This window comes from Salmo trutta, unplaced genomic scaffold, assembly GCF_901001165.1.
Source record: "Salmo trutta unplaced genomic scaffold, fSalTru1.1, whole genome shotgun sequence".
Taxonomy (NCBI): Eukaryota; Metazoa; Chordata; class Actinopteri; order Salmoniformes; family Salmonidae; genus Salmo; species Salmo trutta.
The window spans coordinates 120001-145333 of record NW_021822784.1 but is presented as its reverse complement, the minus strand read 5'-3'; the positions used below and the strand labels follow the sequence as shown (position 1 = coordinate 145333).

The 25333-nt window shown below is 47.0% G+C and overlaps 1 protein-coding gene across 7 annotated transcripts in view; it reads left to right on the top strand.

Annotated features, from left to right (window-relative positions):
- The first annotated feature begins 5777 nt into the window (after positions 1-5777).
- ical1 (islet cell autoantigen 1-like) overlaps positions 5778-25333 on the top strand; it is a 56919-nt gene continuing 37363 nt past the window's right edge. For 2 of the 7 annotated variants that reach the window (XM_029745393.1, XM_029745388.1), the window contains exons 1-7: positions 5778-6340; positions 14571-14630; positions 14740-14914; positions 18479-18551; positions 20764-20887; positions 23503-23698; positions 25186-25311. In XM_029745393.1, coding sequence (XP_029601253.1) covers positions 14623-14630; positions 14740-14914; positions 18479-18551; positions 20764-20887; positions 23503-23698; positions 25186-25311 — 702 coding nt within the window. In that variant the 5' untranslated portion in view covers positions 5778-6340; positions 14571-14622. Of the gene's footprint in view, positions 6391-14570; positions 14631-14739; positions 14915-14939; positions 15419-18181; positions 18265-18478; positions 18552-20763; positions 20888-23502; positions 23699-25185; positions 25312-25333 lie in introns of those variants that run through there. The other 5 variants (XM_029745392.1, XM_029745390.1, XM_029745391.1 and 2 more) reach the window with 5 other exon arrangements.

Here is a 25333-nt window from a genome sequence, read left to right as displayed (position 1 = left end):
TTCTCTCTACTGCCCTCTCTGGAGATATAAGATACAGGTCTGTTCTCTCTACTGCCCACTCTGGGGATAATAGATACAGGCCTGTTCTCTCTACTGCCCTCTCTGGGGATAATAGATACAGGTCTGTTCTCTCTACTGCCCCCTCTGGGGATAATAGATACAGGTCTGTTCTCTATACTGTCCTCTCTGGGGATAATAGATACAGGTCTGGTCTCTCTGGGGATAATAGATACAGGTCTGTTCTCTCTACTGCCCTCTCTGGGGATAATAGATACAGGTCTGTTCTCTCTACTGTCCTCTCTGGGGATAATAGATACAGGTCTGTTCTCTCTACTGTCCTCTCTGGGGATAATAGATACAGGTCTGTTCTCTCTACTGTCCTCTCTGGGGATAATAGATACAGGTCTGTTCTCTATACTGCCCCCTCTGGGGATAATAGATACAGGTCTGTTCTCTCTACTGCCCTCTCAGGGGATAATAGATACAGGTTTGGTCTCTCTGCGGATAATAGATACAGGTCTGTTCTCTATACTGCCCCCTCTGGGGATAATAGATACAGGTCTGTTCTCTATACTGCCCTCTCTGGGGATAATAGATACAGGTCTGTTCTCTCTACTGCCCCCTCTGGGGATAATAGATACAGGTCTGTTCTCTCTACTGCCCCCTCTGGGGATAATAGATACAGGTCTGTTCTCTCTACTGTCTTCTCTGGGGATAATAGATACAGGTCTGGTCTCTCTACTGCCCCCTCTGGGGATAATAGATACAGGTCTGTTCTCTCTACTGCCCCTCTCTGGGGATAATAGATACAGGTCTGGTCTCTCTACTGCCCTCTCTGGGGATAATAGATACAGGTCTGTTCTCTCTACTGTCCTCTCTGGGGATAATAGATACAGGTCTGGTCTCTCTACTGTCCTCTGTGGGGATAATAGATACAGGTCTGTTCTCTCTACTGCCCTCTCTGGGATAATAGATACAGGTCTGTTCTCTCTACTGCCCTCTCTGGGGATAATAGATACAGGTCTGTTCTCTATACTGTCCTCTCTGGGGATAATAGATACAGGTCTGGTCTCTCTGGGGATAATAGATACAGGTCTGTTCTCTCTACTGCCCTCTCTGGGGATAATAGATACAGGTCTGTTCTCTCTACTGTCCTCTCTGGGGATAATAGATACAGGTCTGTTCTCTCTACTGTCCTCTCTGGGGATAATAGATACAGGTCTGTTCTCTCTACTGTCCTCTCTGGGGATAATAGATACAGGTCTGTTCTCTCTACTGCCCTCTCTGGGGATAATAGATACAGGTCTGTTCTCTCTACTGTCCTCACTGGGGATAATAGATACAGGTCTGTTCTCTATACTGCCCCCTCTGGGGATAATAGATACAGGTCTGTTCTCTCTACTGCCCTCTCTGGGGATAATAGATACAGGTTTGGTCTCTCTGCGGATAATAGATACAGGTCTGTTCTCTATACTGCCCCCTCTGGGGATAATAGATACAGGTCTGTTCTCTATACTGCCCTCTCTGGGGATAATAGATACAGGTCTGTTCTCTCTACTGCCCCCTCTGGGGATAATAGATACAGGTCTGTTCTCTCTACTGCCCCCTCTGGGGATAATAGATACAGGTCTGTTCTCTCTACTGTCCTCTCTGGGGATAATAGATACAGGTCTGTTCTCTCTACTGTCCTCTCTGGGGATAATAGATACAGGTCTGGTCTCTCTACTGCCCCCTCTGGGGATAATAGATACAGGTCTGTTCTCTCTACTGCCCCCTCTGGGGATAATAGATACAGGTCTGGTCTCTCTACTGCCCTCTCTGGGGATAATAGATACAGGTCTGTTCTCTCTACTGTCCTCTCTGGGGATAATAGATACAGGTCTGGTCTCTCTACTGTCCTCTGTGGGGATAATAGATACAGGTCTGGTCTCTCTACTGTCCTCTGTGGGGATAATAGATACAGGTCTGTTCTCTCTACTGCCCTCTCTGGGATAATAGATACAGGTCTGTTCTCTCTACTGCCCTCTCTGGAGATAATAGATACAGGTCTGTTCTCTATACTGTCCTCTCTGGGGATAATAGATACAGGTCTGTTCTCTCTACTGCCCTCTCTGGGGATAATAGATACAGGTCTGTTCTCTCTACTGTCCTCTCTGGGGATAATAGATACAGGTCTGTTCTCTCTACTGTCCTCTCTGGGGATAATAGATACAGGTCTGTTCTCTCTACTGTCCTCTCTGGGGATAATAGATACAGGTCTGTTCTCTCTACTGCCCTCTCTGGGGATAATAGATACAGGTCTGTTCTCTCTACTGTCCTCTCTGGGGATAATAGATACAGGTCTGTTCTCTATACTGCCCCCTCTGGGGATAATAGATACAGGTCTGTTCTCTCTACTGCCCTCTCTGGGGATAATAGATACAGGTTTGGTCTCTCTGCGGATAATAGATACAGGTCTGTTCTCTCTACTGCCCCCTCTGGGGATAATAGATACAGGTCTGTTCTCTATACTGCCCTCTCTGGGGATAATAGATACAGGTCTGTTCTCTCTACTGCCCCCTCTGGGGATAATAGATACAGGTCTGTTCTCTCTACTGCCCCCTCTGGGGATAATAGATACAGGTCTGTTCTCTCTACTGTCTTCTCTGGGGATAATAGATACAGGTCTGTTCTCTCTACTGTCCTCTCTGGGGACAATAGATACAGGTCTGGTCTCTCTACTGCCCCCTCTGGGGATAATAGATACAGGTCTGTTCTCTCTACTGCCCCCTCTGGGGATAATAGATACAGGTCTGGTCTCTCTACTGCCCTCTCTGGGGATAATAGATACAGGTCTGTTCTCTCTACTGTCCTCTCTGGGGATAATAGATACAGGTCTGGTCTCTCTACTGTCCTCTGTGGGGATAATAGATACAGGTCTGTTCTCTCTACTGCCCTCTCTGGGATAATAGATACAGGTCTGTTCTCTCTACTGCCCTCTCTGGAGATAATAGATACAGGTTTGTTCTCTCTACTGCCCTCTCTGGGATAATAGATACAGGTCTGTTCTCTCTACTGCCCCCTCTGGGGATAATAGATACAAGTCTGGTCTCTCTACTGCCCCCTCTGGGGATAATAGATACAGGTCAGTTCGCTCTACTGACCCCCTCTGGGGATAATAGATACAGGTCTGTTCTCTCTACTGCCCCCTCTGGGGATAATATATACAGGTCTGGTCTCTCTACTGCCCTCTCTGGGATAATAGATACATGTCTGTTCTCTCTACTGCCCCCTCTGGGGATAATAGATACAGGTCTGTTCTCTCTACTGCCCCCTCTGGGGATAATAGATACAGGTATGTTCTCTCTACTGCCCCCTCTGGAGATAATAGATACAGGTCGGTTCTCTATACTGCCCCCTCTGGGGATAATAGATACAGGTCTGTTCTCTCTACTGCCCCCTCTGGGGATAATAGATACAGGTCTGTTCTCTCTACTGCCCTCTCTGGGGATAATAGATACAGGTCTGTTCTCTATACTGTCTTCTCTGGGGATAATAGATACAGGTCTGTCCTCTCTGGGGATAATAGATACAGGTCTGGTCTCTCTGGGGATAATAGATACAGGTCTGGTCTCTGGGGATAATAGATACAGGCCTGTTCTCTCTACTGTCCTCTCTGGGGATAATAGATACAGGTCTGGTCTCTCTGGGGATAATAGATACAGGTCTGTTCTCTCTACTGCCCCCTCTGGGGATAATATATACAGGTCTGGTCTCTCTACTGCCCCCTCTGGGGATAATAGATACTGGTCAGTTCTCTCTACTGCCCCCTCTGGGGATAATAGATACAGGTCTGTTCTCTCTACTGCCCCCTCTGGGGATAATAGATACAGGTCTGTTCTCTCTACTGCCCTCTCTGGGGATAATAGATACAGGTCTGGTCTCTCTACTGCCCTCTGTGGGGATAATAGATACAGGTCTGTTCTCTCTACTGCCCTCTCTGGGATAATAGATACAGGTCTGTTCTCTCTACTGCCCTCTCTGGGATAATAGATACAGGTCTGTTCTCTCTACTGCCCTCTCTGGGGATAATAGATACAGGTCTGGTCTCTCTGGGGATAATAGATACAGGTCTGGTCTCTCTACTGCCCTCTCTGGGATAATAGATACAGGTCTGTTCTCTCTACTGCCCTCTCTGGGATAATAGATACAGGTCTGTTCTCTCTACTGCCCTCTCTGGGGATAATAGATACAGGTCTGGTCTCTCTGGGGATAATAGATACAGGTCTGGTCTCTCTGGGGATAATAGATACAGGCCTGTTCTCTCTACTGTCCTCTCTGGGGATAATAGATACAGGTCTGGTCTCTATACTGCCCCCTCTGGGGATAATAGATACAGGTCTGTTCTCTCTACTGCCCCCTCTGGCGATAATAGATACAGGTCTGGTCTCTCTGGGGATAATATATACAGGTCAGTTCTCTCTACTGCCCTCTCTGGGGATAATAGATACAGGTCAGTTCTCTCTACTGCCCCCTCTGGGGATAATAGATACAGGTCTGGTCTCTCTGGGGATAATATATACAGGTCAGTTCTCTCTACTGCCCCCTCTGGGGATAATAGATACAGGTCTGTTCTCTATACTGCCCTCTCTTGGGATAATAGATACAGGTATGTTCTCTCTACTGCCCCCTCTGGGGATAATAGATACAGGTATGTTCTCTCTACTGCCCTCTCTGGGGATAATAGATACAGGTCTGTCCTCTCTGGGGATAATAGATACAGGTCTGGTCTCTCTGGGAATAATAGATACAGGTCTGGTCTCTCTGGGGATAATAGATACAGGCATGTTCTCTCTACTGTCCTCTCTGGGGATAATAGATACAGTTCTGGTCTCTCTGGGGATAATAGATACAGGTCTGTTCTCTCTACTGCCCTCTCTGGGGATAATAGATACAGGTCTGTTCTCTCTACTGCCCCCTCTGGGGATAATAGATACAGGTCTGTTCTCTATACTGCCCCCTCTGGGGATAATAGATACAGGTCTGTTCTCTCTACTGCCCTCTGTGGGGATAATAGATACAGGTCTGTTCTCTCTACTGCCCTCTCTGGGATAATAGATACAGGTCTGTTCTCTCTACTGCCCTCTCTGGAGATATAAGATACAGGTCTGTTCTCTCTACTGCCCTCTCTGGGGATAATAGATACAGGCCTGTTCTCTCTACTGCCCTCTCTGGGGATAATAGATACAGGTCTGTTCTCTATACTGTCCTCTCTGGGGATAATAGATACAGGTCTGTTCTCTCTACTGTCCTCTCTGGGGATAATAGATACAGGTCTGTTCTCTATACTGTCCTCTCTGGGGATAATAGATACAGGTCTGGTCTCTCTACTGCCCCCTCTGGGGATAATAGATACAGGTCTGGTCTCTCTACTGTCCCCTCTGGGGATAATAGATACAGGTCTGGTCTCTCTACTGCCCCCTCTGGGGATAATAGATACAGGTCTGTTCTCTCTACTGCCCTCTCTGGGGATAATAGATACAGGTCTGTTCTCTCTACTGCCCCCTCTGGGGATAATAGATACAGGTCTGTTCTCTCTACTGCCCCCTCTGGGGATAATAGATACAGGTCTGTTCTCTCTACTGTCCTCTCTGGGGATAATAGATACAGGTCTACTGTGTTCATAATGTGGTTTATCATTCCCACTGTCGTTGTTAATCAGCATGTTTGTCTATATCCATGATATACCAGTGTTGAAATCAGAACTACCCTGTCACCAGGTTTTCAGATTAAAGATGGTTGTATTTTCCTGCTGTAGTTTTTTTTAGGGTTGTATTCTTGAAGATGCCTGTTTTACTCCTACATGATGTGCCCTGCACTTGCTTGAGGTTGGGTTTCGTGTCCTTCGGGACGTTTTAAAATGTAATGGTCGTCCTCCAGCTGGTTTGACCTGTGATGTTGAGACGTCTCCACAGCGACAGGACGGACACGTTGCATATCCTGTTTCTGAGAGTCACTTCACTTGGTTGGTGCTGCTAACGTCATCTAGCTGGATACTCTGACAGCCGGACAACGTCACTTCTTCACGGCTCCATTCAAAGGTAAAGCCTCGACAATATGACGATACGAGACGTGTTGCGTTGATACAGGCGACGTCGTGTCCGCAGACAGAGATCTGGACCAATGTGACGATACGAGACGTGTTGCGTTGAAACAGGCGACGTCGTATCCGCAGACAGAGATCTGGACCGGCTGCCGTTACATTGGAGGGAATTAGCAGGTTAAACTGATCAGCTGGTCATCCTGGAAAACGTTTGTCAGCCCGCTGGAACAGGAACTAGCAGCGGTGAGGAGGAAACAGGTTGGTGGTGAGAGAACTGCATTGAACTGGCTTGACTTGGGCAGCTACAGGTAGTTAGCTCGCCATAAAGGAGCAGTTAGCAGCCAGATACCTGATAATGGTTAACCTGTTGGCGACATTCAGCTGTCTTATTGCAGGAACACCGGGATACATACAGGAAGTATACAGACCATGATAACATATACCAGGGGCTACAACACATGACAGGCTATATGAAGACCTTAAAAGATACACACCTATTGATGTGAACAGCTTATTGCAGGGACACCGGGATACATACAGGAAGTATACAGACCATGATAACATATACCAGGGGCTACAACACATGACAGGTTATACGAAGACAGAAGATACACACCTATTGATGTGAACAGCTTATTGCAGGGACACCGGGATACATACAGGAAGTATACAGACCATGATAACATATACCAGGGGCTACAACACATGACAGGTTATACGAAGACAGAAGATACACACCTATTGATGTGAACAGCTTATTGCAGGGACACCGGGATACATACAGGAAGTATACAGACCATGATAACATATACCAGGGGCTACAACACATGACAGGCTATATGAAGACCTTTGAAAATACACACCTATTGATGTGAACAGCTTTCTTATTGGAATAATGTAGAATGGTTTTAATGTACTGCTCGAACTCCTTATAGAAAACACGAGTGGTTTTTATTAGTGAATTTACATCACATGTCGAGATACATTTTCAATACTCAAAGTTTTATGGTACGTATTGTTTTTTTGTTTTTTCACTTACTGATCATTTCTAAATTATATTTCAATTCTTTCTTAAACAATGTGAAGAGGGTTTTGTTCCCCCCTGTCCACTTCATTTATGGATAAAGATTCTTCCATACAAGTAAACAAATGAACAATGAAAGTTACATCAGGGTCGATATCATTTGGATCAAAATAAAACATCAGAGTCTTTCAAATGAACATTAAATAGTATTTTATTTATTTCATAACATCTTCTAACTCACTCCAAAATCTTCTGACATAAGAACAGTCCCAAAATAAATGGTCAAGAGTCTCTGGGTCACAACCACAAAATGCACATTTGTTATCAATAGCTATTCTGTGTATAATAAAGGTCTTTACAGGGCAGATTCTATGGATGAGTTTGTATGATACTTCTTTCAGCTTATTAGATGGACAATATTCACCAGACAACAACGAGACTTTGTTCCAGTTCACTTGTCCTGGGGCTGCATTCCAGTATATTCTAGCAGAGGCAATAGTAACATCTTGACATAGTTTTCATATATATATATGTTATTACATTTATAGTTTATCAAATGTCAATTCCTTGTAGCGGAATTGAGGCTACAGAAATCCTCAACAGTCGCACTTGGAGTATTGTTATGTTCTCCTAAGAGAAGAACAGCACCTTTAGGGACGGCTCTGACAACCATCAGATACTCAGGAGTGAATGTAACATGGTGTGTTCTCATGAATTCTGCATAATCATATAGTTATTATTATTCAATCATTATTATTATTATTCGATAATCATATAGTTATTATTATTCAATCATTATTATTCGATAATCATATAGTTATTATTATTCAATAATTATTATTCTATAATCATATAGTTATTATTATTCAATAATTATTATTCTATAATCATATAGTTATTATTATTCAATAATTATTATTCGATAATCATATAGTTGTCCATCATTATTCAATACTTGTTTAACCCAGATAATGCTGTTGCCAAACCAGTTCTTGAAAAACAAAGACTGTATGTCTGTATTTTATGCCTTTATTTTTCCAGATTGTATGTCTGTGGGGGAAAATTGTGTTTGTACATGAGGTTCCAAGTACTTGTTTATGAAAGTTAGCAAGATTAACAGGGATTTTACCCAAATCAAAGTTGCATTTGAGTAATAATTGTAGACCACCAATCTGTTGGAATATTAAACTAGGGATGATATTCCAATCCTTATTTCTTAAATAGTTTTGTATCCATTTAATTTTAAATATTATATTAGAGGTTTTAAAATCCAGAGCATTCAACCCTCCCTCACTTTGGGTGCTACATTTTATCGCTTTTCTTAAATAATGAGGTTTATTCCTCCATATGAAGTTAAATAATTTAGTATCAACCATTTTAGTTAGACAGAGGAACATCCAAGGCAAGGGAGGTATAAACTAATCTGGACCTTCCCAAGGGAGATATTAACTAATCTGGAACTTCCCAAGGGAGGTATAAACTAATCTGGACCTTCCCAAGGGAGGTATAAACTAATCTGGACCTTCCCAAGGGAGGTATAAACTAATCTGGACCTTCCCAAGGGAGGTATAAACTAATCTGGACCTTCCCAAGGGAGGTATAAACTAATCTGGACCTTCCCAAGGGAGAAATAAACTAATAAACTAATCTGGACCTTCCCAAGGGAGGTATAAACTAATCTGGACCTTCCCAAGGGAGGTATAAACTAATCTGGACCTTCCCAAGGGAGGTATAAACTAATCTGGACCTTCCCAAGGGAGGTATAAACTAATCTGGACCTTCCCAAGGGAGGTATAAACTAATCTGGACCTTCAGACTTTGATAATAGTACACGTCCAGATAAAGAAAGATCTCTTAATAACCAGGAGTTAAAATCTCTTTCCAATTTTCTCTACATCAGGAGAGAAATTTAAGTTGGCCCTTTCTTTCTGATCTTTGTTAACTTTAATACCAAAATATATGATCCCATCTTTTACAGGGATATTACATACTGAGTTTAAGTCACATGTTTTCAACGCAAAAAATGTACATTTCCTAATATTCAGAGATAAACCAGATGCATGTGAGAAGGTGGGCCTGACCACCGACAACGATGAGACAGCCTATAGGGAAGAGGCCAGAGACCTGGCAGTGTGTTGCCAGGACAACAACCTCTCCCTCAATGTGAGCAAAACAAAGGAGCTGATTGTGGACTACAGGGAAAGGAGGGCCGAACAGGCCCCCATTAACATCGACAGGGCTGTGGTGGAGCGGGGCGAGAGTTTCAAGTTACTTGGTGTCCACGTCACCAACAAACTATCATGTTCCAAACACACCAAGACAGTCATGAAGAGGGCACGACGACACCTTTTCCCCCTCAGGAAACTGAAAAGATTTGGTATGGGTCTCCAGATCCTCAAAGAGTTCTACAGCTGCACCATCGAGAGCATCCTGACTGGTTGCATCACTGCCTGGTACGGCAACTGCTCGGCCTCCGACCGTAAGGCGCTACAGAGGGTAGTGCGAACGGCCCAGTACATCACTGGGGCCAAGCTTCCTGCCATCCAGGACCTATATACCAGGCGGTGTCAGAGGAAGGCCCAAAAAAGACTCCAGTCACCCAAGTCATAGACTGTTCTCTCTGCTACCGCACTGCAAGCGGTACCGGAGCGCCAAGTCTAGGTCCATAAGGCTCCTTAACAGCTTCTACCTCCAAGCCATAAGACTGCTGAACATCTAATCAAATGGCCACCCAGACTATTTACATTGGCCCCCCCACACCCCCCCACACTCACACTGCTGCTACTCGCTGTTTATTATCTATGCATAGTCACTTTACCCCCACCTACATGTACAAATGACCTCGACTAACATGTACCCCTGCACATTGACTCGGTACCGGTATCCCCTGTATATAGCCTCCACATTGACTCTGTACCGGTACCCCCTGTATATAGCCTCCACATTGACTCTGTACTGGTACCCCCTGTATATAGCCTCCACATTGACTCTGTACCGGTACCCCCTGTATATAGCCTCCACATTGACTCTGTACCGGTACCCCCTGTATATAGCCTCCACATTGACTCAGTACCGGTACCCCCTGTATATAGCCTCCACATTGACTCTGTACCGGTACCCCCTGTATATAGCCTCCACATTGACTCTGTACCGGTACCCCCTGTATATAGCCTCCACATTGACTCTGTACCGGTACCCCCCTGTATATAGCCTCCACATTGACTCTGTACCGGTACCCCCTGTTTATAGCCTCCACATTGACTCTGTACCGGTACCTCCTGTATATAGCCTCCACATTGACTCTGTACCGGTACCCCCTGTATATAGCCTCCACATTGACTCTGTACCGGTACCCCCTGTATATAGCCTCCACATTGACTGTACTGGTACCCCCTGTATATAGCCTCCACATTGACTCTGTACCGGTACCCCCCTGTATATAGCCTCCACATTGACTCTGTACCGGTACCCCCTGTATATAGCCTCCACATTGACTCTGTACCGGTACCCCCCTGTATATAGCCTCCACATTGACTCTGTACCGGTACCCCCTGTATATAGCCTCCACATTGACTCTGTACTGGTACCCCCTGTATATAGCCTCCACATTGACTCTGTACCGGTACCCCCTGTATATAGCCTCCACATTGACTCTGCACCGGTACCCCCTGTTTATAGCCTCCACATTGACTCTGTACCGGTACCCCCTGTTTAAAGCCTCATTACTAACCTGTACCCCCGCACATTGACTCGGTACCGATACCCCTTGTTTATAACCTCATTGTTGTTATTTTATTGTGTTAATTTTTATTTTATTTTTTACTTTAGTTTATTTAGTAAATATTTTCTATTTCTTGAACTGCATTGTTGGTAAAGGGCTTGTCAGTAAGCATTTCACGGTAATGTCTACCTACACCTGTTGTATTCGGCGCATGTGACAAATAACATTTGATTTGATGACCTTCCCTTTAAATGGGGGCTGTTGCCATATGATAACTAGATGTCGTTACCCCATAGATTCTTCCAAAAAGATCAGAAGAACATGTATGAGTCTCTTGTAGGAAGTAAATGTCTGCATTAAACCGTTTGCAGTGCAGGAAAATAGCCTTATGTTTGACTAAATCACCAATACCCCTGATATTATTATCATTTTAAAATAATAAAATTCAGTTTTCCCTGCCTTTCGAGCTGCAGCCACCATTGGCCACAGTTTCTCCCGTGTCACTTTGTCCGCAGAGGTCAGATCCTTCGTCAACCTCAATTTTAGCTTGATGTGGAACTGACAGTTCTTCGCCTCCAGAGAAGATCCCGTGTAGATCTGTTGGTTTTTTTATGGCCTCAATTTTGGGGTCGCTGGTAGCCTAGTGGTTGGAGCGTTGGGCCAGTAACCAGCAGGTAGCCTAGTGGTTGGAGCGTAGGGCCAGTAACCAGCAGGTAGCTTAGTGGTTGGAGCGTTGGGCCAGTAACCAGCAGGTAGCCTAGTGGTTGGAGCGTTGGGCCAGTAACCAGCAGGTAGCTTAGTGGTTGGAGCGTTGGGCCAGTAACCAGCAGGTAGCTTAGTGGTTGGAGCGTTGGGCCAGTAACCAGCAGGTAGCTTAGTGGTTGGAGCGTTGGGCCAGTAACCAGCAGGTAGCTTAGTGGTTGGAGCGTTGGGCCAGTAACCAGCAGGTAGCCTAGTGGTTGGAGAGTTGGGCCAGTAACCAGCAGGTAGCTTAGTGGTTGGAGCGTTGGGCCAGTAACCAGCAGGTAGCTTAGTGGTTGGAGCGTTGGGCCAGTAACCAGCAGGTAGCTTAGAGGTTGGAGCGTTGGGCCAGTAACCAGCAGGTAGCCTAGTGGTTGGAGCGTTGGGCCAGTAACCAGCAGGTAGCTTAGTGGTTGGAGCGTTGGGCCAGTAACCAGCTGGTAGCCTAGTGGTTGGAGCGTTGGGCCAGTAACCAGCAGGTAGCTTAGTGGTTGGAGCGTTGGGCCAGTAACCAGCAGGTAGCTTAGTGGTTGGAGCGTTGGGCCAGTAACCAGCAGGTAGCCTAGTGGTTGGAGCGTTGGGCCAGTAACCAGCAGGTAGCTTAGTGGTTGGAGCGTTGGGCCAGTAACCAGCAGGTAGCCTAGTGGTTGGAGCGTTGGGCCAGTAACCAGCAGGTAGCTTAGTGGTTGGAGCGTTGGGCCAGTAATCAAAAGGTTGTTGCTCGATCGAATCCCCGAGCTGAAAAGGTAAAGATCTGTCATTCTGCCCCTGAACAAGGCAGTTAACCCACTGTTCCTAGGCCGTCATTGTAAATAAGAATTTGTTCTTAACTGACTTGCCTAGTTAAATAAAGGTTAAATAAAGGTACAAATTTTTTCAAAAAAATACGTTTTCATGGTATTCCTCCTAACCATGTCCTCCTAACCATCTGCCCTTTCATCTATCTTTGCTGTCAAAAGCATCACAGTGTTGTTTTGCATCTCAAGAAGTGGCATACCCTCTTGGCCTCATCTTTTCCCCCTGGGGCTTGACTGGAGTGTCGGGCCGTAAGGTAACGGCCTGAGCCGGGGACTGGATGGGCGCAGGTTGACTGGATGGGCGCAGGTTGACTGGATGGGCGCAGGTTGACTGGATGGCCGCAGGTTGACTGGATGGGCGCAGGTTGACTAGAGGGGCGCAGGTTGACTGGATGGGCGCAGGTTGACTGGATGGGCGCAGGTTGACTGGATGGGCGCAGGTTGACTGGATGGGCGCAGGTTGACTGGATGGGCGCAGGTTGACTGGATGGGCGCAGGTTGTCTGGATGGGCGCAGGTTGACTGGATGGGCGCAGGTTGACTGGATGGGCGCAGGTTGACTGGATGGGCGGAGGTTGACTGGATGGGCGCAGGTTGACTGGATGGGCGCAGGTTGACTGGATGGGCGCAGGTTGACTGGATGGGCGCAGGTTGACTAGAGGGGCGCAGGTTGACTGGATGGGCGCAGGTTGACTGGATGGGCGCAGGTTGACTGGATGGGCGCAGGTTGACTGGAGGGGCGCAGGTTGACAGGATGGGCGCAGGTTGACTGGATGGGCGCAGGTTGACAGGATGGGCGCAGGTTGACTGGATGGGCGCAGGTTGACTGGATGGGCGCAGGTTGACTGGAGGGGCGCAGGTTGACAGGATGGGCGCAGGTTGACTGGATGGGCGCAGGTTGACTGGATGGGCGCAGGTTGACTGGATGGGCGCAGGTTGACTGGATGGGCGCAGGTTGACTGGAGGGGCGCAGGTTGACTGGATGGGCGCAGGTTGACTGGATGGGCGCAGGTTGTCTGGATGGGCGCAGGTTGACTGGATGGGCGCAGGTTGACTGGATGGGCGCAGGTTGACTGGATGGGCGCAGGTTGACTGGAGGGGCGCAGGTTGACTGGAAGGGCGCAGGTTGACTGGATGGGCGCAGGTTGACTGGATGGGCGCAGGTTGACTGGATGGGCGCAGGTTGACTGGATGGGCGCAGGTTGACTGGATGGGCGCAGGTTGACAGCATTGTTGTCCGTGCTCTTCAAATTTTCATCACCCACAACAGTATATGAAGAGGACTACCCAAGACCCTACCGTCTGTTAATTGTCCATCTGATGATTTCTCCATTTCTTTTCCTTTGGTTCTGGTCGTGGAAGTTTCCATGTAGACAAGCTAGTTTTTGAGCTAGCTAGCTGATCTGGCTATCTAGTGTTGTCGCTAACTTAAGAGTTTTAGAGGTTAATAACTTGCAGAAAGTAATCAATTACTTTTGTAAACAAACTAAATAATATTCCTGCAGGGTTTTATGACCTTAGAAATGACCAAATGGTCATATTTGGGTGAGGAAATCAAATAATTCCTTCAGCAACCAAAAAAACGTATCTGCACTGACCGCCATCTTGCGCGCGCCCCGTAATGGACAGTCATTTCACCTGTTTATTTTAACACCACGGCCACAGCAGGTAACCTGTCAATAAGCGCGGGCACAGTCTCTTTGGTCTTTAGGCTGCATGTCTACTGAAGAATTTCTGCACCACAACCACCTCAACAGTGACCTGTCGTATCTCGCCAACTCGCTACAGGCTTTCTTACAGTTTTAACTATGAAGAAGTTCTGCATTACAACCTCCTCAACGGTGAGCTGTTGTATCTCACCAACTCGCTACAGGCTTTCTTACAGTTTTAACTATGAAGAAGTTCTGCATTACAACCTCCTCAACGGTGAGCTGTTGTATCTCACCAACTCGCTACAGGCTTTCTTACAGTTTGAACTATGAAGAAGTTCTGCATTACAACCACCTCAACAGTGACCTGTCGTATCTCACCAACTCGCTACAGGCTTTCTTACAGTTTGAACTATGAAGAAGTTCTGCATTACAACCACCTCAACGGTGACCTGTTGTATCTCGCCAACTCGCTACAGGCTTTCTTACAGTTTTAACTGCGGGGATTAAACAATACGCATGTGACATCACAATGTTCTCGCTCTCCTCTATTTCAGGCTGTGTGTTGATGTAACAGAACAACCGGAACAGAACAGAGCTGGAGATTAGATGGACGGGTATGAAGCAGCTAATCATTACTTAAAGTCACTGTCTTTAAAAGTGTTAAATCAATGAAAGGAGATGCCTGAGATGTAATCTAGGGGAAACCCTGTCCACTCCCTACAGGTTTGCAGGTGACACACTGAGCGGCGGCCGGGCGTTGCTAGTCGAGGACGGCTCGGTCATGGCCCGCATGCAGAAGAAGTTTTGGAAGACGAAGCAAGTTCTGATCAAGGCCACGGGGAAGAAGGAGGATGAGTACGTGGTGGCTTCCGATGCCGACCTCGACGCCAAGCTGGAGGTAGGACCCTGACCTTTAACCCCTAACCCTAACGCGGTGGCTTCCGATGCCGACCTCGACGCCAAGCTGGAGGTAGGACCCTGACCTTTAACCCCTAACCCTAACGCGGTGGCTTCCGATGCCGACCTCGACGCCAAGCTGGAGGTAGGACCCTGACCTTTAACCCCTAACCCTAACGCGGTGGCTTCCGATGCCGACCTCGACGCCAAGCTGGAGGTAGGACCCTGACCTTTAACCCCTAACCCTAACGCGGTGGCTTCCGATGCCGACCTCGACGCCAAGCTGGAGGTAGGACCCTGACCTTTAACCCCTAACCCTAACGCGGTGGCTTCCGATGCCGACCTCGACGCCAAGCTGGAGGTAGGACCCTGACCTTTAACCCCTAACCCTAACGCGGTGGCTTCCGATGCCGACCTCGACGCCAAGCTGGAGGTAGGACCCTGACCTTTAACCCCTAACCCTAACGCGGTGGCTTCCGATGCCGACCTCGACGCCAAGCTGGAGGTAGGACCCTGACCTTTAACCCCTAACCCTAACGCGGTGGCTTCTGACGCCGACCTCGACGCCAAGCTGGAGGTAGGACCCTGACCTTTAACCCCTAACCCTAACGTGGTGGCTTCACCCGCTGTTACTCAGAGTGAGAGTCTCATGCGTCCAGTTCTCTCTCTGTGTTACTGTGAACCTCGCGTTCTGTTTCCTGTCCAGTTCTCTCTGTGTTACTGTGAACCTCGCATTCTGTTTCCTGTCCAGTTCTCTCTCTGTGTTACTGTGAACCTCGCGTTCTGTTTCCTGTCCAGTTCTCTCTGTGTTACTGTGAACCTCGCGTTCTGTTTCCTGTCCAGTTCTCTCTGTGTTACTGTGAACCACGCGTTCTGTTTCCTGTCCAGTTCTCTCTGTGTTACTGTGAGCGTTCTGTTTCCTGTCCAGTTCTCTCTGTGTTACTGTGAGCGTTCTGTTTCCTGTCCAGTTCTCTCTGTGTTACTATGAACCTCGCGTTCTGTTTCCTGTCCAGTTCTCTCTGTGTTACTAACTGTTGTCTGGATCAGAGGAAGACAGCTCTGCAGTTCTGTCTGTATAGTCCATTAGCAGACTGGTATAACAGTAGTGTGTCTATGTGATTAGATCAGCTTTGTGCTGCAGCCAGGGATCAGATGGCCTCATACAACCTGACTCTTTGTTGGAGAGTTTTCCCTGTGGAATCACACTATGAAGGCTTTTTATAGTTTCTTATAAATGTGTCTCTGTCTGTCTCTGTCTGTCTCTCTGTCTCTGTCTGTCTCTGTCTGTCTGTGTCTTTCTCTGTCTCTTTCTGTCTCTGTCTGTCTCTGTCTGTCTCTGTCTCTGTCTGTCTCTCTGTCTGTCTCTCTGTCTCTGTCTGTCTCTCTGTCTCTGTCTGTCTCTGTCTGTCTGTGTCTTTCTCTGTCTCTTTCTGTCTCTGTTGGTCTTTCTTTGTCTTTCTTGGTTGTCCTTTCTCTGTTTGTTTGTTTCTGTCTGTCTGTCTTTCTGTCTCTTTCTGTTTCTGTCTTGCTGTCTTTGTCTCTTTGTCTTTCTCTCTTTCTCTGTCTTTCTGTCTGTCGTTCTGTCTGTCTCTGTCTTTCTCTCTGTCTTTCTGTATTTCTCTGTCTCTCGTTCTGTCTGTCTCTGTCTTTCTCTCTGTCTGTCTTTCTGTCTTTGTCTTTCTCTGTTTTTCTCTGTCTTTCTGTCTGTCTTTCTCTGTCTCTTTCTTTCTCTGTCTTTCTCTTTCTGTCTTTGTCTCTGTCTCTCTCTGTCTTTCTGTCTTTTTCTTACTGTCTGTCTTTGTCTCTCTCTTTCTTTCTCTCTCTTTGTCTCTGTCTTTCTCTCACTGTCTCTTTCTGTCTCTGTTTCTATCTCTGTTTCTGTCTTTCTGTATTTGTTTCTGTCTTTCTGTCTCAGTTTCTGTCTTTCTCTCTGTTTCTATCTCTGTTTCTGTCTCTGTTTCTGTCTCTGTTTCTGTCTCTGTTTCTATCTCTGTTTCTGTCTTTCTGTCTCTGTTTCTGTCTTTCTGTCTCTGTTTCTATCTCTGTTTCTATCTCTGTTTCTATCTCTGTTTCTGTCTTTCTGTCTCTGTTTCTGTCTTTCTGTCTCTGTTTCTGTCTTTCTGTCTCTGTTTCTGTCTTTCTATCTCTGTTTCTGTCTTTCTGTCTCTGTTTATGTCTTTCTGTCTCTGTCTGTCTTTCTGTCTCTGTTTATGTCTTTCTGTCTTTGTTTCTGTCTTTCTGTCTCAGTTTCTGTCTTTCTCTCTGTTTCTGTCTTTCTGTCTCAGTTTCTGTCTCTTTCTTTCTCTGTCTCTTTCTGTCTTTCTGTCTTTCTTTGTCTCTGTTTTTCTGTCTGTCTCTGTATTTTTCTGTCTTTCTCTGTCTTTCTGTCTCTGTTTCTGTCTTTGTCTGTCATTCTTTACCACTGCTAGTCTTTCTGTCTCTGTCCCTCTGTCTTTCTCTGTCTCTATCTGTCTTTATGTCTCTGTCTGTCTCTGTCTTTCTCTGTTTTGGATCAAACGCATTAAGGAAAGAAATTCCCCAAATTAACTTTTAACAAGGCACACCTATTAATTGAAATGCATTCCAGGTGACTACCTCATGAGGCTGGTTGAGAGAATGCCAAGAGTGTGCAAAGCTGTCATCAAGGCAAAGGGTGGCTATTGTGAAGAATCTCAAATATGAAATATATTTGATTTGTTAAACACTTTTTTGGTTACTACATGATTCCATATGTGTTATTTCATAGTGTTGATGTCTTCAGTATTATTCTACAATGTAGAAAATAGTAAAAATAAAGAAAAGCCCTGGGTAGGTGTGTCCAAACTTTTGACTGGTACTGTATATAGAGACACACTGTATATACACACATATATATACACACACACACACTCCGGACTCCGACATAGCTCTTCCCTGTAGTCATATATTTCTTAGTTCCATGATTTTATTTTTAGACCTGTGTGTTGTTGTGAATTGTCAGATAATACTACACTGTTTGAGCTAGGAACACAAGCATTTCACTACACCTGCAATAACGTCTGCTAAATATGTGTATGCGACCAGTAAAATGTGGTTTGTGTGAACCTCTGCATCTACCGTGGTGCTGGTAGATGGCTGATTAAACTGATGTGGTACCAGAGAGTAGTGGTGAAGGGGTTAAAGCTCCTCTCTGGTCAGACTAGCCAGGGCGGTGGCCATCTATCTCTGGGTTAATAACTAACTATATGAAAGCATGGAGGAAGTATTATGTTGAATCAGTCAGAAAAGGCTCCAGTCTAGATAGATGAATGTAATCAGGTCAGTAGAGAAAAGCAGATAGTCTGGTGTGGTGAGAGAGAATGACATTGAGAGGTAGAGTAGATTAAAACACTTTCTTTTTTTTCACTGTTACTGGCTGGCTGGCTGGCTGGCTGGCTGGCTGGACCCACTGTTACCGTCTGGACTGTATACTGTATGTTTGCACTCACACACCTGTCTGTCTGTCTGTCTGTCTGTCTGTCTGTCTGTCTGTCTGTCTGTCTGTCTGTCTGTCTGTCTGTCTGTGTGTCTGTCTGTCTGTCTGTAGTTGTTCCACTCCGTCCAGACCACCTCCACTGAGCTGCTGAAGGTGATTGAGAAATACCAGCGGAGGATCACATGTGAGTTACCCCTGTTACTACGGTTACCACTTTATTAAAGACAGACCAGGAAATAGACAGAGGATAATACTGTTCTCTTCACTGAGAACCCCACGCTCCCTCCCTGTGTCCAGCCCTGTCTCAGGAGGGTTAGGTTATGTTGAGGTTGGGTTAGGTTATGTTGAGGTTGGGTTAGGTTATGTTGAGGTTGGGTTAGGTTATGTTGAGGTTGGGTTATGTTATGTTGACGTTATGACATTCCTGTGTTCCAGACCTGTCTCAGGAGGGTTAGGCTATGTTGAGGTTGGGTTAGGTTATGTTGAGGTTATGTTGAGGTTGGGTTAGGTTATGTTGACGTTATGACATTCCTGTGTTCCAGACCTGTCTCAGGAGGGTTAGGTTATGTTGAGGTTATGACATTCCTGTGTTCCAGACCTGTCTCAGGAGGGTTAGGGTTAGGTTATGTTGAGGTTGGGTTGGGTTATGTTGAGGTTGGGTTAGGTTATGTTGAAATTGGGTTAGCTTATGTTGAGGTTATGTTGAGGTTGGGTTAGGTTATGTTGAGGTTATGTTGAGGTTGGGTTAGGTTATGTTGACGTTATGTTGAGGTTGGGTTAGGTTATGACATTCCTGTGTTCCAGACCTGTCTCAGGAGGGTTAGGTTATGTTGAGGTTGGGTTAGGGTTATGTTGAGGTTGGGTTAGGGTTATGTTGAGGTTGGGTTAGGTTATGTTGAGGGTGGGTTAGGTTATGTTGAGGTTGGGTTAGGTTATGTTGAGGTTATGTTGAGGTTGGGTTAGGTTATGTTGATGTTATGACATTCCTGCGTTCCCGACCTGTCTCAGGAGGGTTAGGTTATGTTGAGGTTGGGTTAGGTTATGTTGAGGTTATGACATTCCTGTGTTCCCGACCTGTCTCAGGAGGGTTAGGTTATGTTGAGGTTGGGTTAGGTTATGTTGAGGTTATGACATTCCTGTGTCCAGCCCTGTCTCAGGAGGGTTAGGTTATGTTGAGTTTGGGTTAGGATATGTTGAGGTTGGGTTAGGTTATGTTGAGGTTATGACATTCCTGTGTCCAGCCCTGTCTCAGGAGGGTTAGGTTATGTTGAGGTTGGGTTAGGTTATGTTGACATTATGTTGAAGTTGGGTTAGGTTATGTTGACGTTATGTTGAGGGTGGTGTCAGGTTATGTTGAGGTTATGTTGAAGTTGGGTTAGGTTATGTTGAGGTTATGACATTCCTGTGTCCAGCCCTGTCTCAGGAGGGTTAGGTTATGTAGAGGTTATGACATTCCTGTGTTCCTGACCTGTCTCAGGAGGGTTAGGTTATGTTGAGGTTATGACATACTTGTGTCCAGCCCTGTCTCAGGAGGGTTAGGGTTAGGTTATGTTGAGGTTGGGTTAGGTTATGTTGAGGTTATGACATTCCTGTGTTCCAGACCTGTCTCAGGAGGGTTAGGTTATGTTGAGGTTGGGTTAGGTTATGTTGAGGTTATGACATTCCTGTGTCCAGCCCTGTCTCAGGAGGGTTAGGTTATGTTGAGGTTGGGTTAGGTTATGTTGACGTTATGTTGAGGTTGGGTTAGGTTATGTTCAGGTTATGTTGAGGTTGGGTTAGCTTATGTTGAGGTTATGACATTCCTGTGTCCAGCCCTGTCTCAGGAGGGTTAGGGTTAGGTTATGTTGAGGTTGGGTTAGGTTATGTTGAGGTTATGACATTCCTGTGTTCCTGACCTGTCTCAGGAGGGTTAGGTTATGTTGAGGTTATGACATTCCTGTGTTCCTGACCTGTCTCAGGAGGGTTAGGTTATGTTGAGGTTATGACATTCCTGTGTTCCCAACCTGTCTCAGGAGGGTTAGGTTATGTTGAGGTTGGGTTAGGTTATGTTGAGGTTATGACATTCCTGTGTTCCAGACCTGTCTCAGGAGGGTTAGGGTTAGGTTATGTAGAGGTTGGGTTATGTTGAGGTTATGACATTTTTGTGTTCCAGACCTGTCTCAGGAGGGTTAGGGTTAGGTTATGTTGAGGTTGGGTTAGGTTATGTTGAGGTTATGACATTCCTGTGTTCCCGACCTGTCTCAGGAGGGTTAAGGTTAGGTTATGTTGAGGTTATGTTGAGGTTATGACATTCCTGTGTTCCAGACCTGTCTCAGGAGGGTTAGGGTTAGGTTATGTTGAGGTTGGGTTAGGTTATGTTGAGGTTATGTTGAGGTTATGACATTCCTGTGTTCCAGACCTGTCTCAGGAGGAGAATGAGTTGGGGATGTTTCTGAGGTTCCAGGCAGAACACGACCGCACCAAGGCTGGCAACATGATGGACGCAACCAGCAAGGCCCTGTGTGCCTCGGCCAAGCAGAGGTCAGAACCACCCTAACCCAGCAAGGCCCTGTGAACCACCTCAACCCCTAACCCAGCAAGGCCCTGTGAACCACCCTAACCCCTAACCCAGCAAGGCCCTGTGAACCATCCTAACCCCTAACCCAGCAAGGCCCTGTGAACCATCCTAACCCCTAACCCAGCAAGGCCCTGTGAACCATCCTAACCCCTAACCCAGCAAGGCCCTGTGAACCATCCTAACCCCTAACCCAGCAAGGCCCTGTGAACCATCCTAACCCCTAACCCAGCAAGGCCCTGTGTTGCCCGTCCCCAGAGTTAAAACTGGATCTGCTATGTTAATGTTAATGTGTCAGGCCGGTCCTGTGCCCGTCCCCTGAGTTAATACTGGATCTGCTATGCTAATGTTTATGTGTCAGGCTGGTCCTGTGCCGTCCCCAGAGTTAATACTGGATCTGCTATGTTAATGTGTCAGGCTGGTCCTGTGCCCGTCCCCAGAGTTAATACTGGATCTGCTATGCTAATGTTTATGTGTCAGGCTGGTCCTGTGCCGGCCCCCAGAGTTAATACTGGATCTGCTATGCTAATGTTAATGTGTCAGGCTGGTCCTGTGCCGGCCCCAGAGTTAATACTGGATCTGCTATGCTAATGTTAATGGATCAGGCTGGTCCTGTGCCCATCCCCAGAGTTAATACTGGATCTGCTATGTTTATTTGTCAGGCTGGTCCTGTGCCCGTCCCCAGAGTTAATACTGGATCTGCTATGCTAATGTTTATGTGTCAGGCTGGTCCTGTGCCCGTCCACAGAGTTAATACTGGATCGGCTATGTTAATGTTTATGTGTCAGGCTGGTCCTGTGCCGGCCCCCAGAGTTAATACTGGATCTGCTATGCTAATGTTAATGTGTCAGGCTGGTCCTGTGCCGGCCCCCAGAGTTAATACTGGATCTGCTATGTTAATGTGTCAGGCTGGTCCTGTGCCGTCCCCAGAGTTAATACTGGATCTGCTATGTTAATGGTTCAGGCTGGTCCTGTGCCCATCCCCAGAGTTAATACTGGATCTGCTATGTTTATTTGTCAGGCTGGTCCTGTGCCCGTCCCCAGAGTTAATACTGGATCTGCTATGCTGATGTTTATGTGTCAGGCTGGTCCTGTGCCGGCCCCCAGAGTTAATACTGGATCTGCTATGCTAATGTTTATGTGTCAGGCTGGTCCTGTGCCGGCCCCCAGAGTTAATACTGGATCTGCTATGCTAATGTTAATGTGTCAGGCTGGTCCTGTGCCGTCCCCAGAGTTAATACTGGATCTGCTATGTTAATGGATCAGGCTGGTCCTGTGCCCATCCCCAGAGTTAATACTGGATCTGCTATGTTTATGTGTCAGGCTGGTCCTGTGCCCGTCCCCAGAGTTAATACTGGATCTGCTATGTTAATGTTTATGTGTCAGGCTGGTCCTGTGCTGGCCCCCAGAGTTAATGCTGGATCTGCTATGTTTATGTGTCAGGCTGGTCCTGTGCCCGTCCCCAGAGTTAATACTGGATCTGCTATGTTAATGGTTATGTGTCAGGCTGGTCCTGTGCCGTCCCCAGAGTTAATACTGGATCTGCTATGTTTATGTGTCAGGCTGGTCCTGTGCCGGCCCCCAGAGTTAATACTGGATCTGCTATGTTTATGTGTCAGGCTGGTCCTGTGCCGGCCCCCAGAGTTAATACTGGATCTGCTATGTTTATGTGTCAGGCTGGTCTTGTGCCGGCCCCCAGAGTTAATACTGGATCTGCTATGTTTATGTGTCAGGCTGGTCCTGTGCCCGTCCCCAGAGTTAATACTGGATCTGCTATGTTTATGTGTCAGGCTGGTCCTGTGCCCGTCCCCAGAGTTAATACTGGATCTGCTATGTTTATGTGTCAGGCTGGTCCTGTGCCCGTCCCCAGAGTTAATAATACTGGATCTGCGATGTTAATGTTTATGTGTCAGGCTGGCCCTGTGCTGGCCCCCAGAGTTAATAATACTGGATCTGCTATGCTAATGTTTATGTGTCAGGCTGGTCCTGTGCTGGCCCCCAGAGTTAATACTGGATCTGCTATGTTTATGTGTCAGGCTGGTCCTGTGCCCGTCCCCAGAGTTAATAATACTGGATCTGCGATGTTAATGTTTATGTGTCAGGCTGGTCCTGTGCCCGTCCCCAGAGTTAATACTGGATCTGCTATGTTTATGTGTCAGGCTGGTCCTGTGCCCGTCCCCAGAGTTAATACTGGATCTGCTATGCTAATGTTTATGTGTCAGGCTGGTCCTGTGCCCGTCCCCAGAGTTAATACTGGATCTGCTATGTTAATGTTTATGTGTCAGGCTGGTCCTGTGCCCGTCCCCAGAGTTAATACTGGATCTGCTATGCTAATGTTTATGTGTCAGGCTGGTCCTGTGCTGGCCCCCAGAGTTAATACTGGATCTGCTATGTTTATGTGTCAGGCTGGTCCTGTGCCGCCCCCAGAGTTAATACTGGATCTGCTATGTTTATGTGTCAGGCTGGTCCTGTGCCCGTCCCCAGAGTTAATACTGGATCTGCTATGTTTATGTGTCAGGCTGGTCCTGTGCCCGTCCCCAGAGTTAATACTGGATCTGCTATGATAATGTGTATGTGTCAGGCTGGTCCTGTGCCGGCCCCTACAGCGGATGGAGCAGGAGGTGGAGACGTTTCGGCGGCGTGCGATCGCTGACACACTCCTGACCGTGACCCGGATGGAGAAATCCAGGACGGAATACCGTGGAGCGCTGCTCTGGATGAAGGACGTCTCTCAGGAACTCGACCCGGAAACCAAACACCTGGAGAAGTTCCGCAAGGTGTGTTAACCTGTGGGTATGGTCCACCAGGTACTGTGTGTATGGTCCACCAGGTACTGTGGGTATGGTCCACCAGGTACTGTGTGTATTAACCTGTGTGTATGGTCCACCAGGTACTGTGTGTATGGTCCACCAGGTACTGTGTGTATGGTCCACCAGGTACTGTGTGTATGGTCCACCAGGTACTGTGGGTATGGTCCACCAGGTACTGTGTGTATTAACCTGTGTGTATGGTCCACCAGGTACTGTGTGTATGGTCCACCAGGTACTGTGTGTATGGTCCACCAGGTACTGTGTGTATGGTCCACCAGGTACTGTGTGTATTAACCTGTGTGTATGGTCCACCAGGTACTGTGTGTATGGTCCACCAGGTACTGTGTGTATGGTCCACCAGGTACTGTGTGTATGGTCCACCAGGTACTGTGTGTATGGTCCACCAGGTACTGTGTGTATGGTCCACCAGGTACTGTGTGTATGGTCCACCAGGTACTGTGTGTATTAACCTGTGTGTATGGTCCACCAGGTACTGTGTGTATGGTCCACCAGGTACTGTGGGTATGGTCCACCAGGTACTGTGTGTATTAACCTGTGTGTATGGTCCACCAGGTACTGTGTGTATTAACCTGTGTGTATGGTCCACCAGGTACTGTGTGTATGGTCCACCAGGTACTGTGTGTATGGTCCACCAGGTACTGTGTGTATTAACCTGTGTGTATGGTCCACCAGGTACTGTGTGTATGGTCCACCAGGTACTGTGTGTATGGTCCACCAGGTACTGTGTGTATGGTCCACCAGGTACTGTGTGTATGGTCCACCAGGTACTGTGTGTATGGTCCACCAGGTACTGTGTGTATGGTCCACCAGGTACTGTGTGTATTAACCTGTGTGTATGGTCCACCAGGTACTGTGTGTATGGTCCACCAGGTACTGTGGGTATGGTCCACCAGGTACTGTGTGTATTAACCTGTGTGTATGGTCCACCAGGTACTGTGTGTATTAACCTGTGTGTATGGTCCACCAGGTACTGTGTGTATGGTCCACCAGGTACTGTGTGTATGGTCCACCAGGTACTGTGTGTATTAACCTGTGTGTATGGTCCACCAGGTACTGTGTGTATGGTCCACCAGGTACTGTGTGTATTAACCTGTGTGTATGGTCCACCATGTACTGTGTGTATGGTCCACCAGGTACTGTGTGTATTAACCTGTGTGTATGGTCCACCAGGTACTGTGTGTATGGTCCACCAGGTACTGTGTGTATTAACCTGTGTGTATGGTCCACCAGGTACTGTGTGTATGGTCCACCAGGTACTGTGTGTATGGTCCACCAGGTACTGTGTGTATTAACCTGTGTGTATGGTCCACCAGGTACTGTGTGTATGGTCCACCAGGTACTGTGTGTATTAACCTGTGTGTATGGTCCACCAGGTACTGTGTGTATGGTCCACCAGGTACTGTGTGTATTAACCTGTGTTTATGGTCCTCCAGGTTCAGTCTCAGGTCAGAGGGTCGAAGGACCTGTTTGAGAAGCTGAAGAACGATGTCTGTCAGAAGGTTGACATGCTGGGAGCCTCGCGTTGTAACATGCTGTCTCACTCTCTCTGCACATACCAGGTCTGTCTGTCTGTCTGTCTGT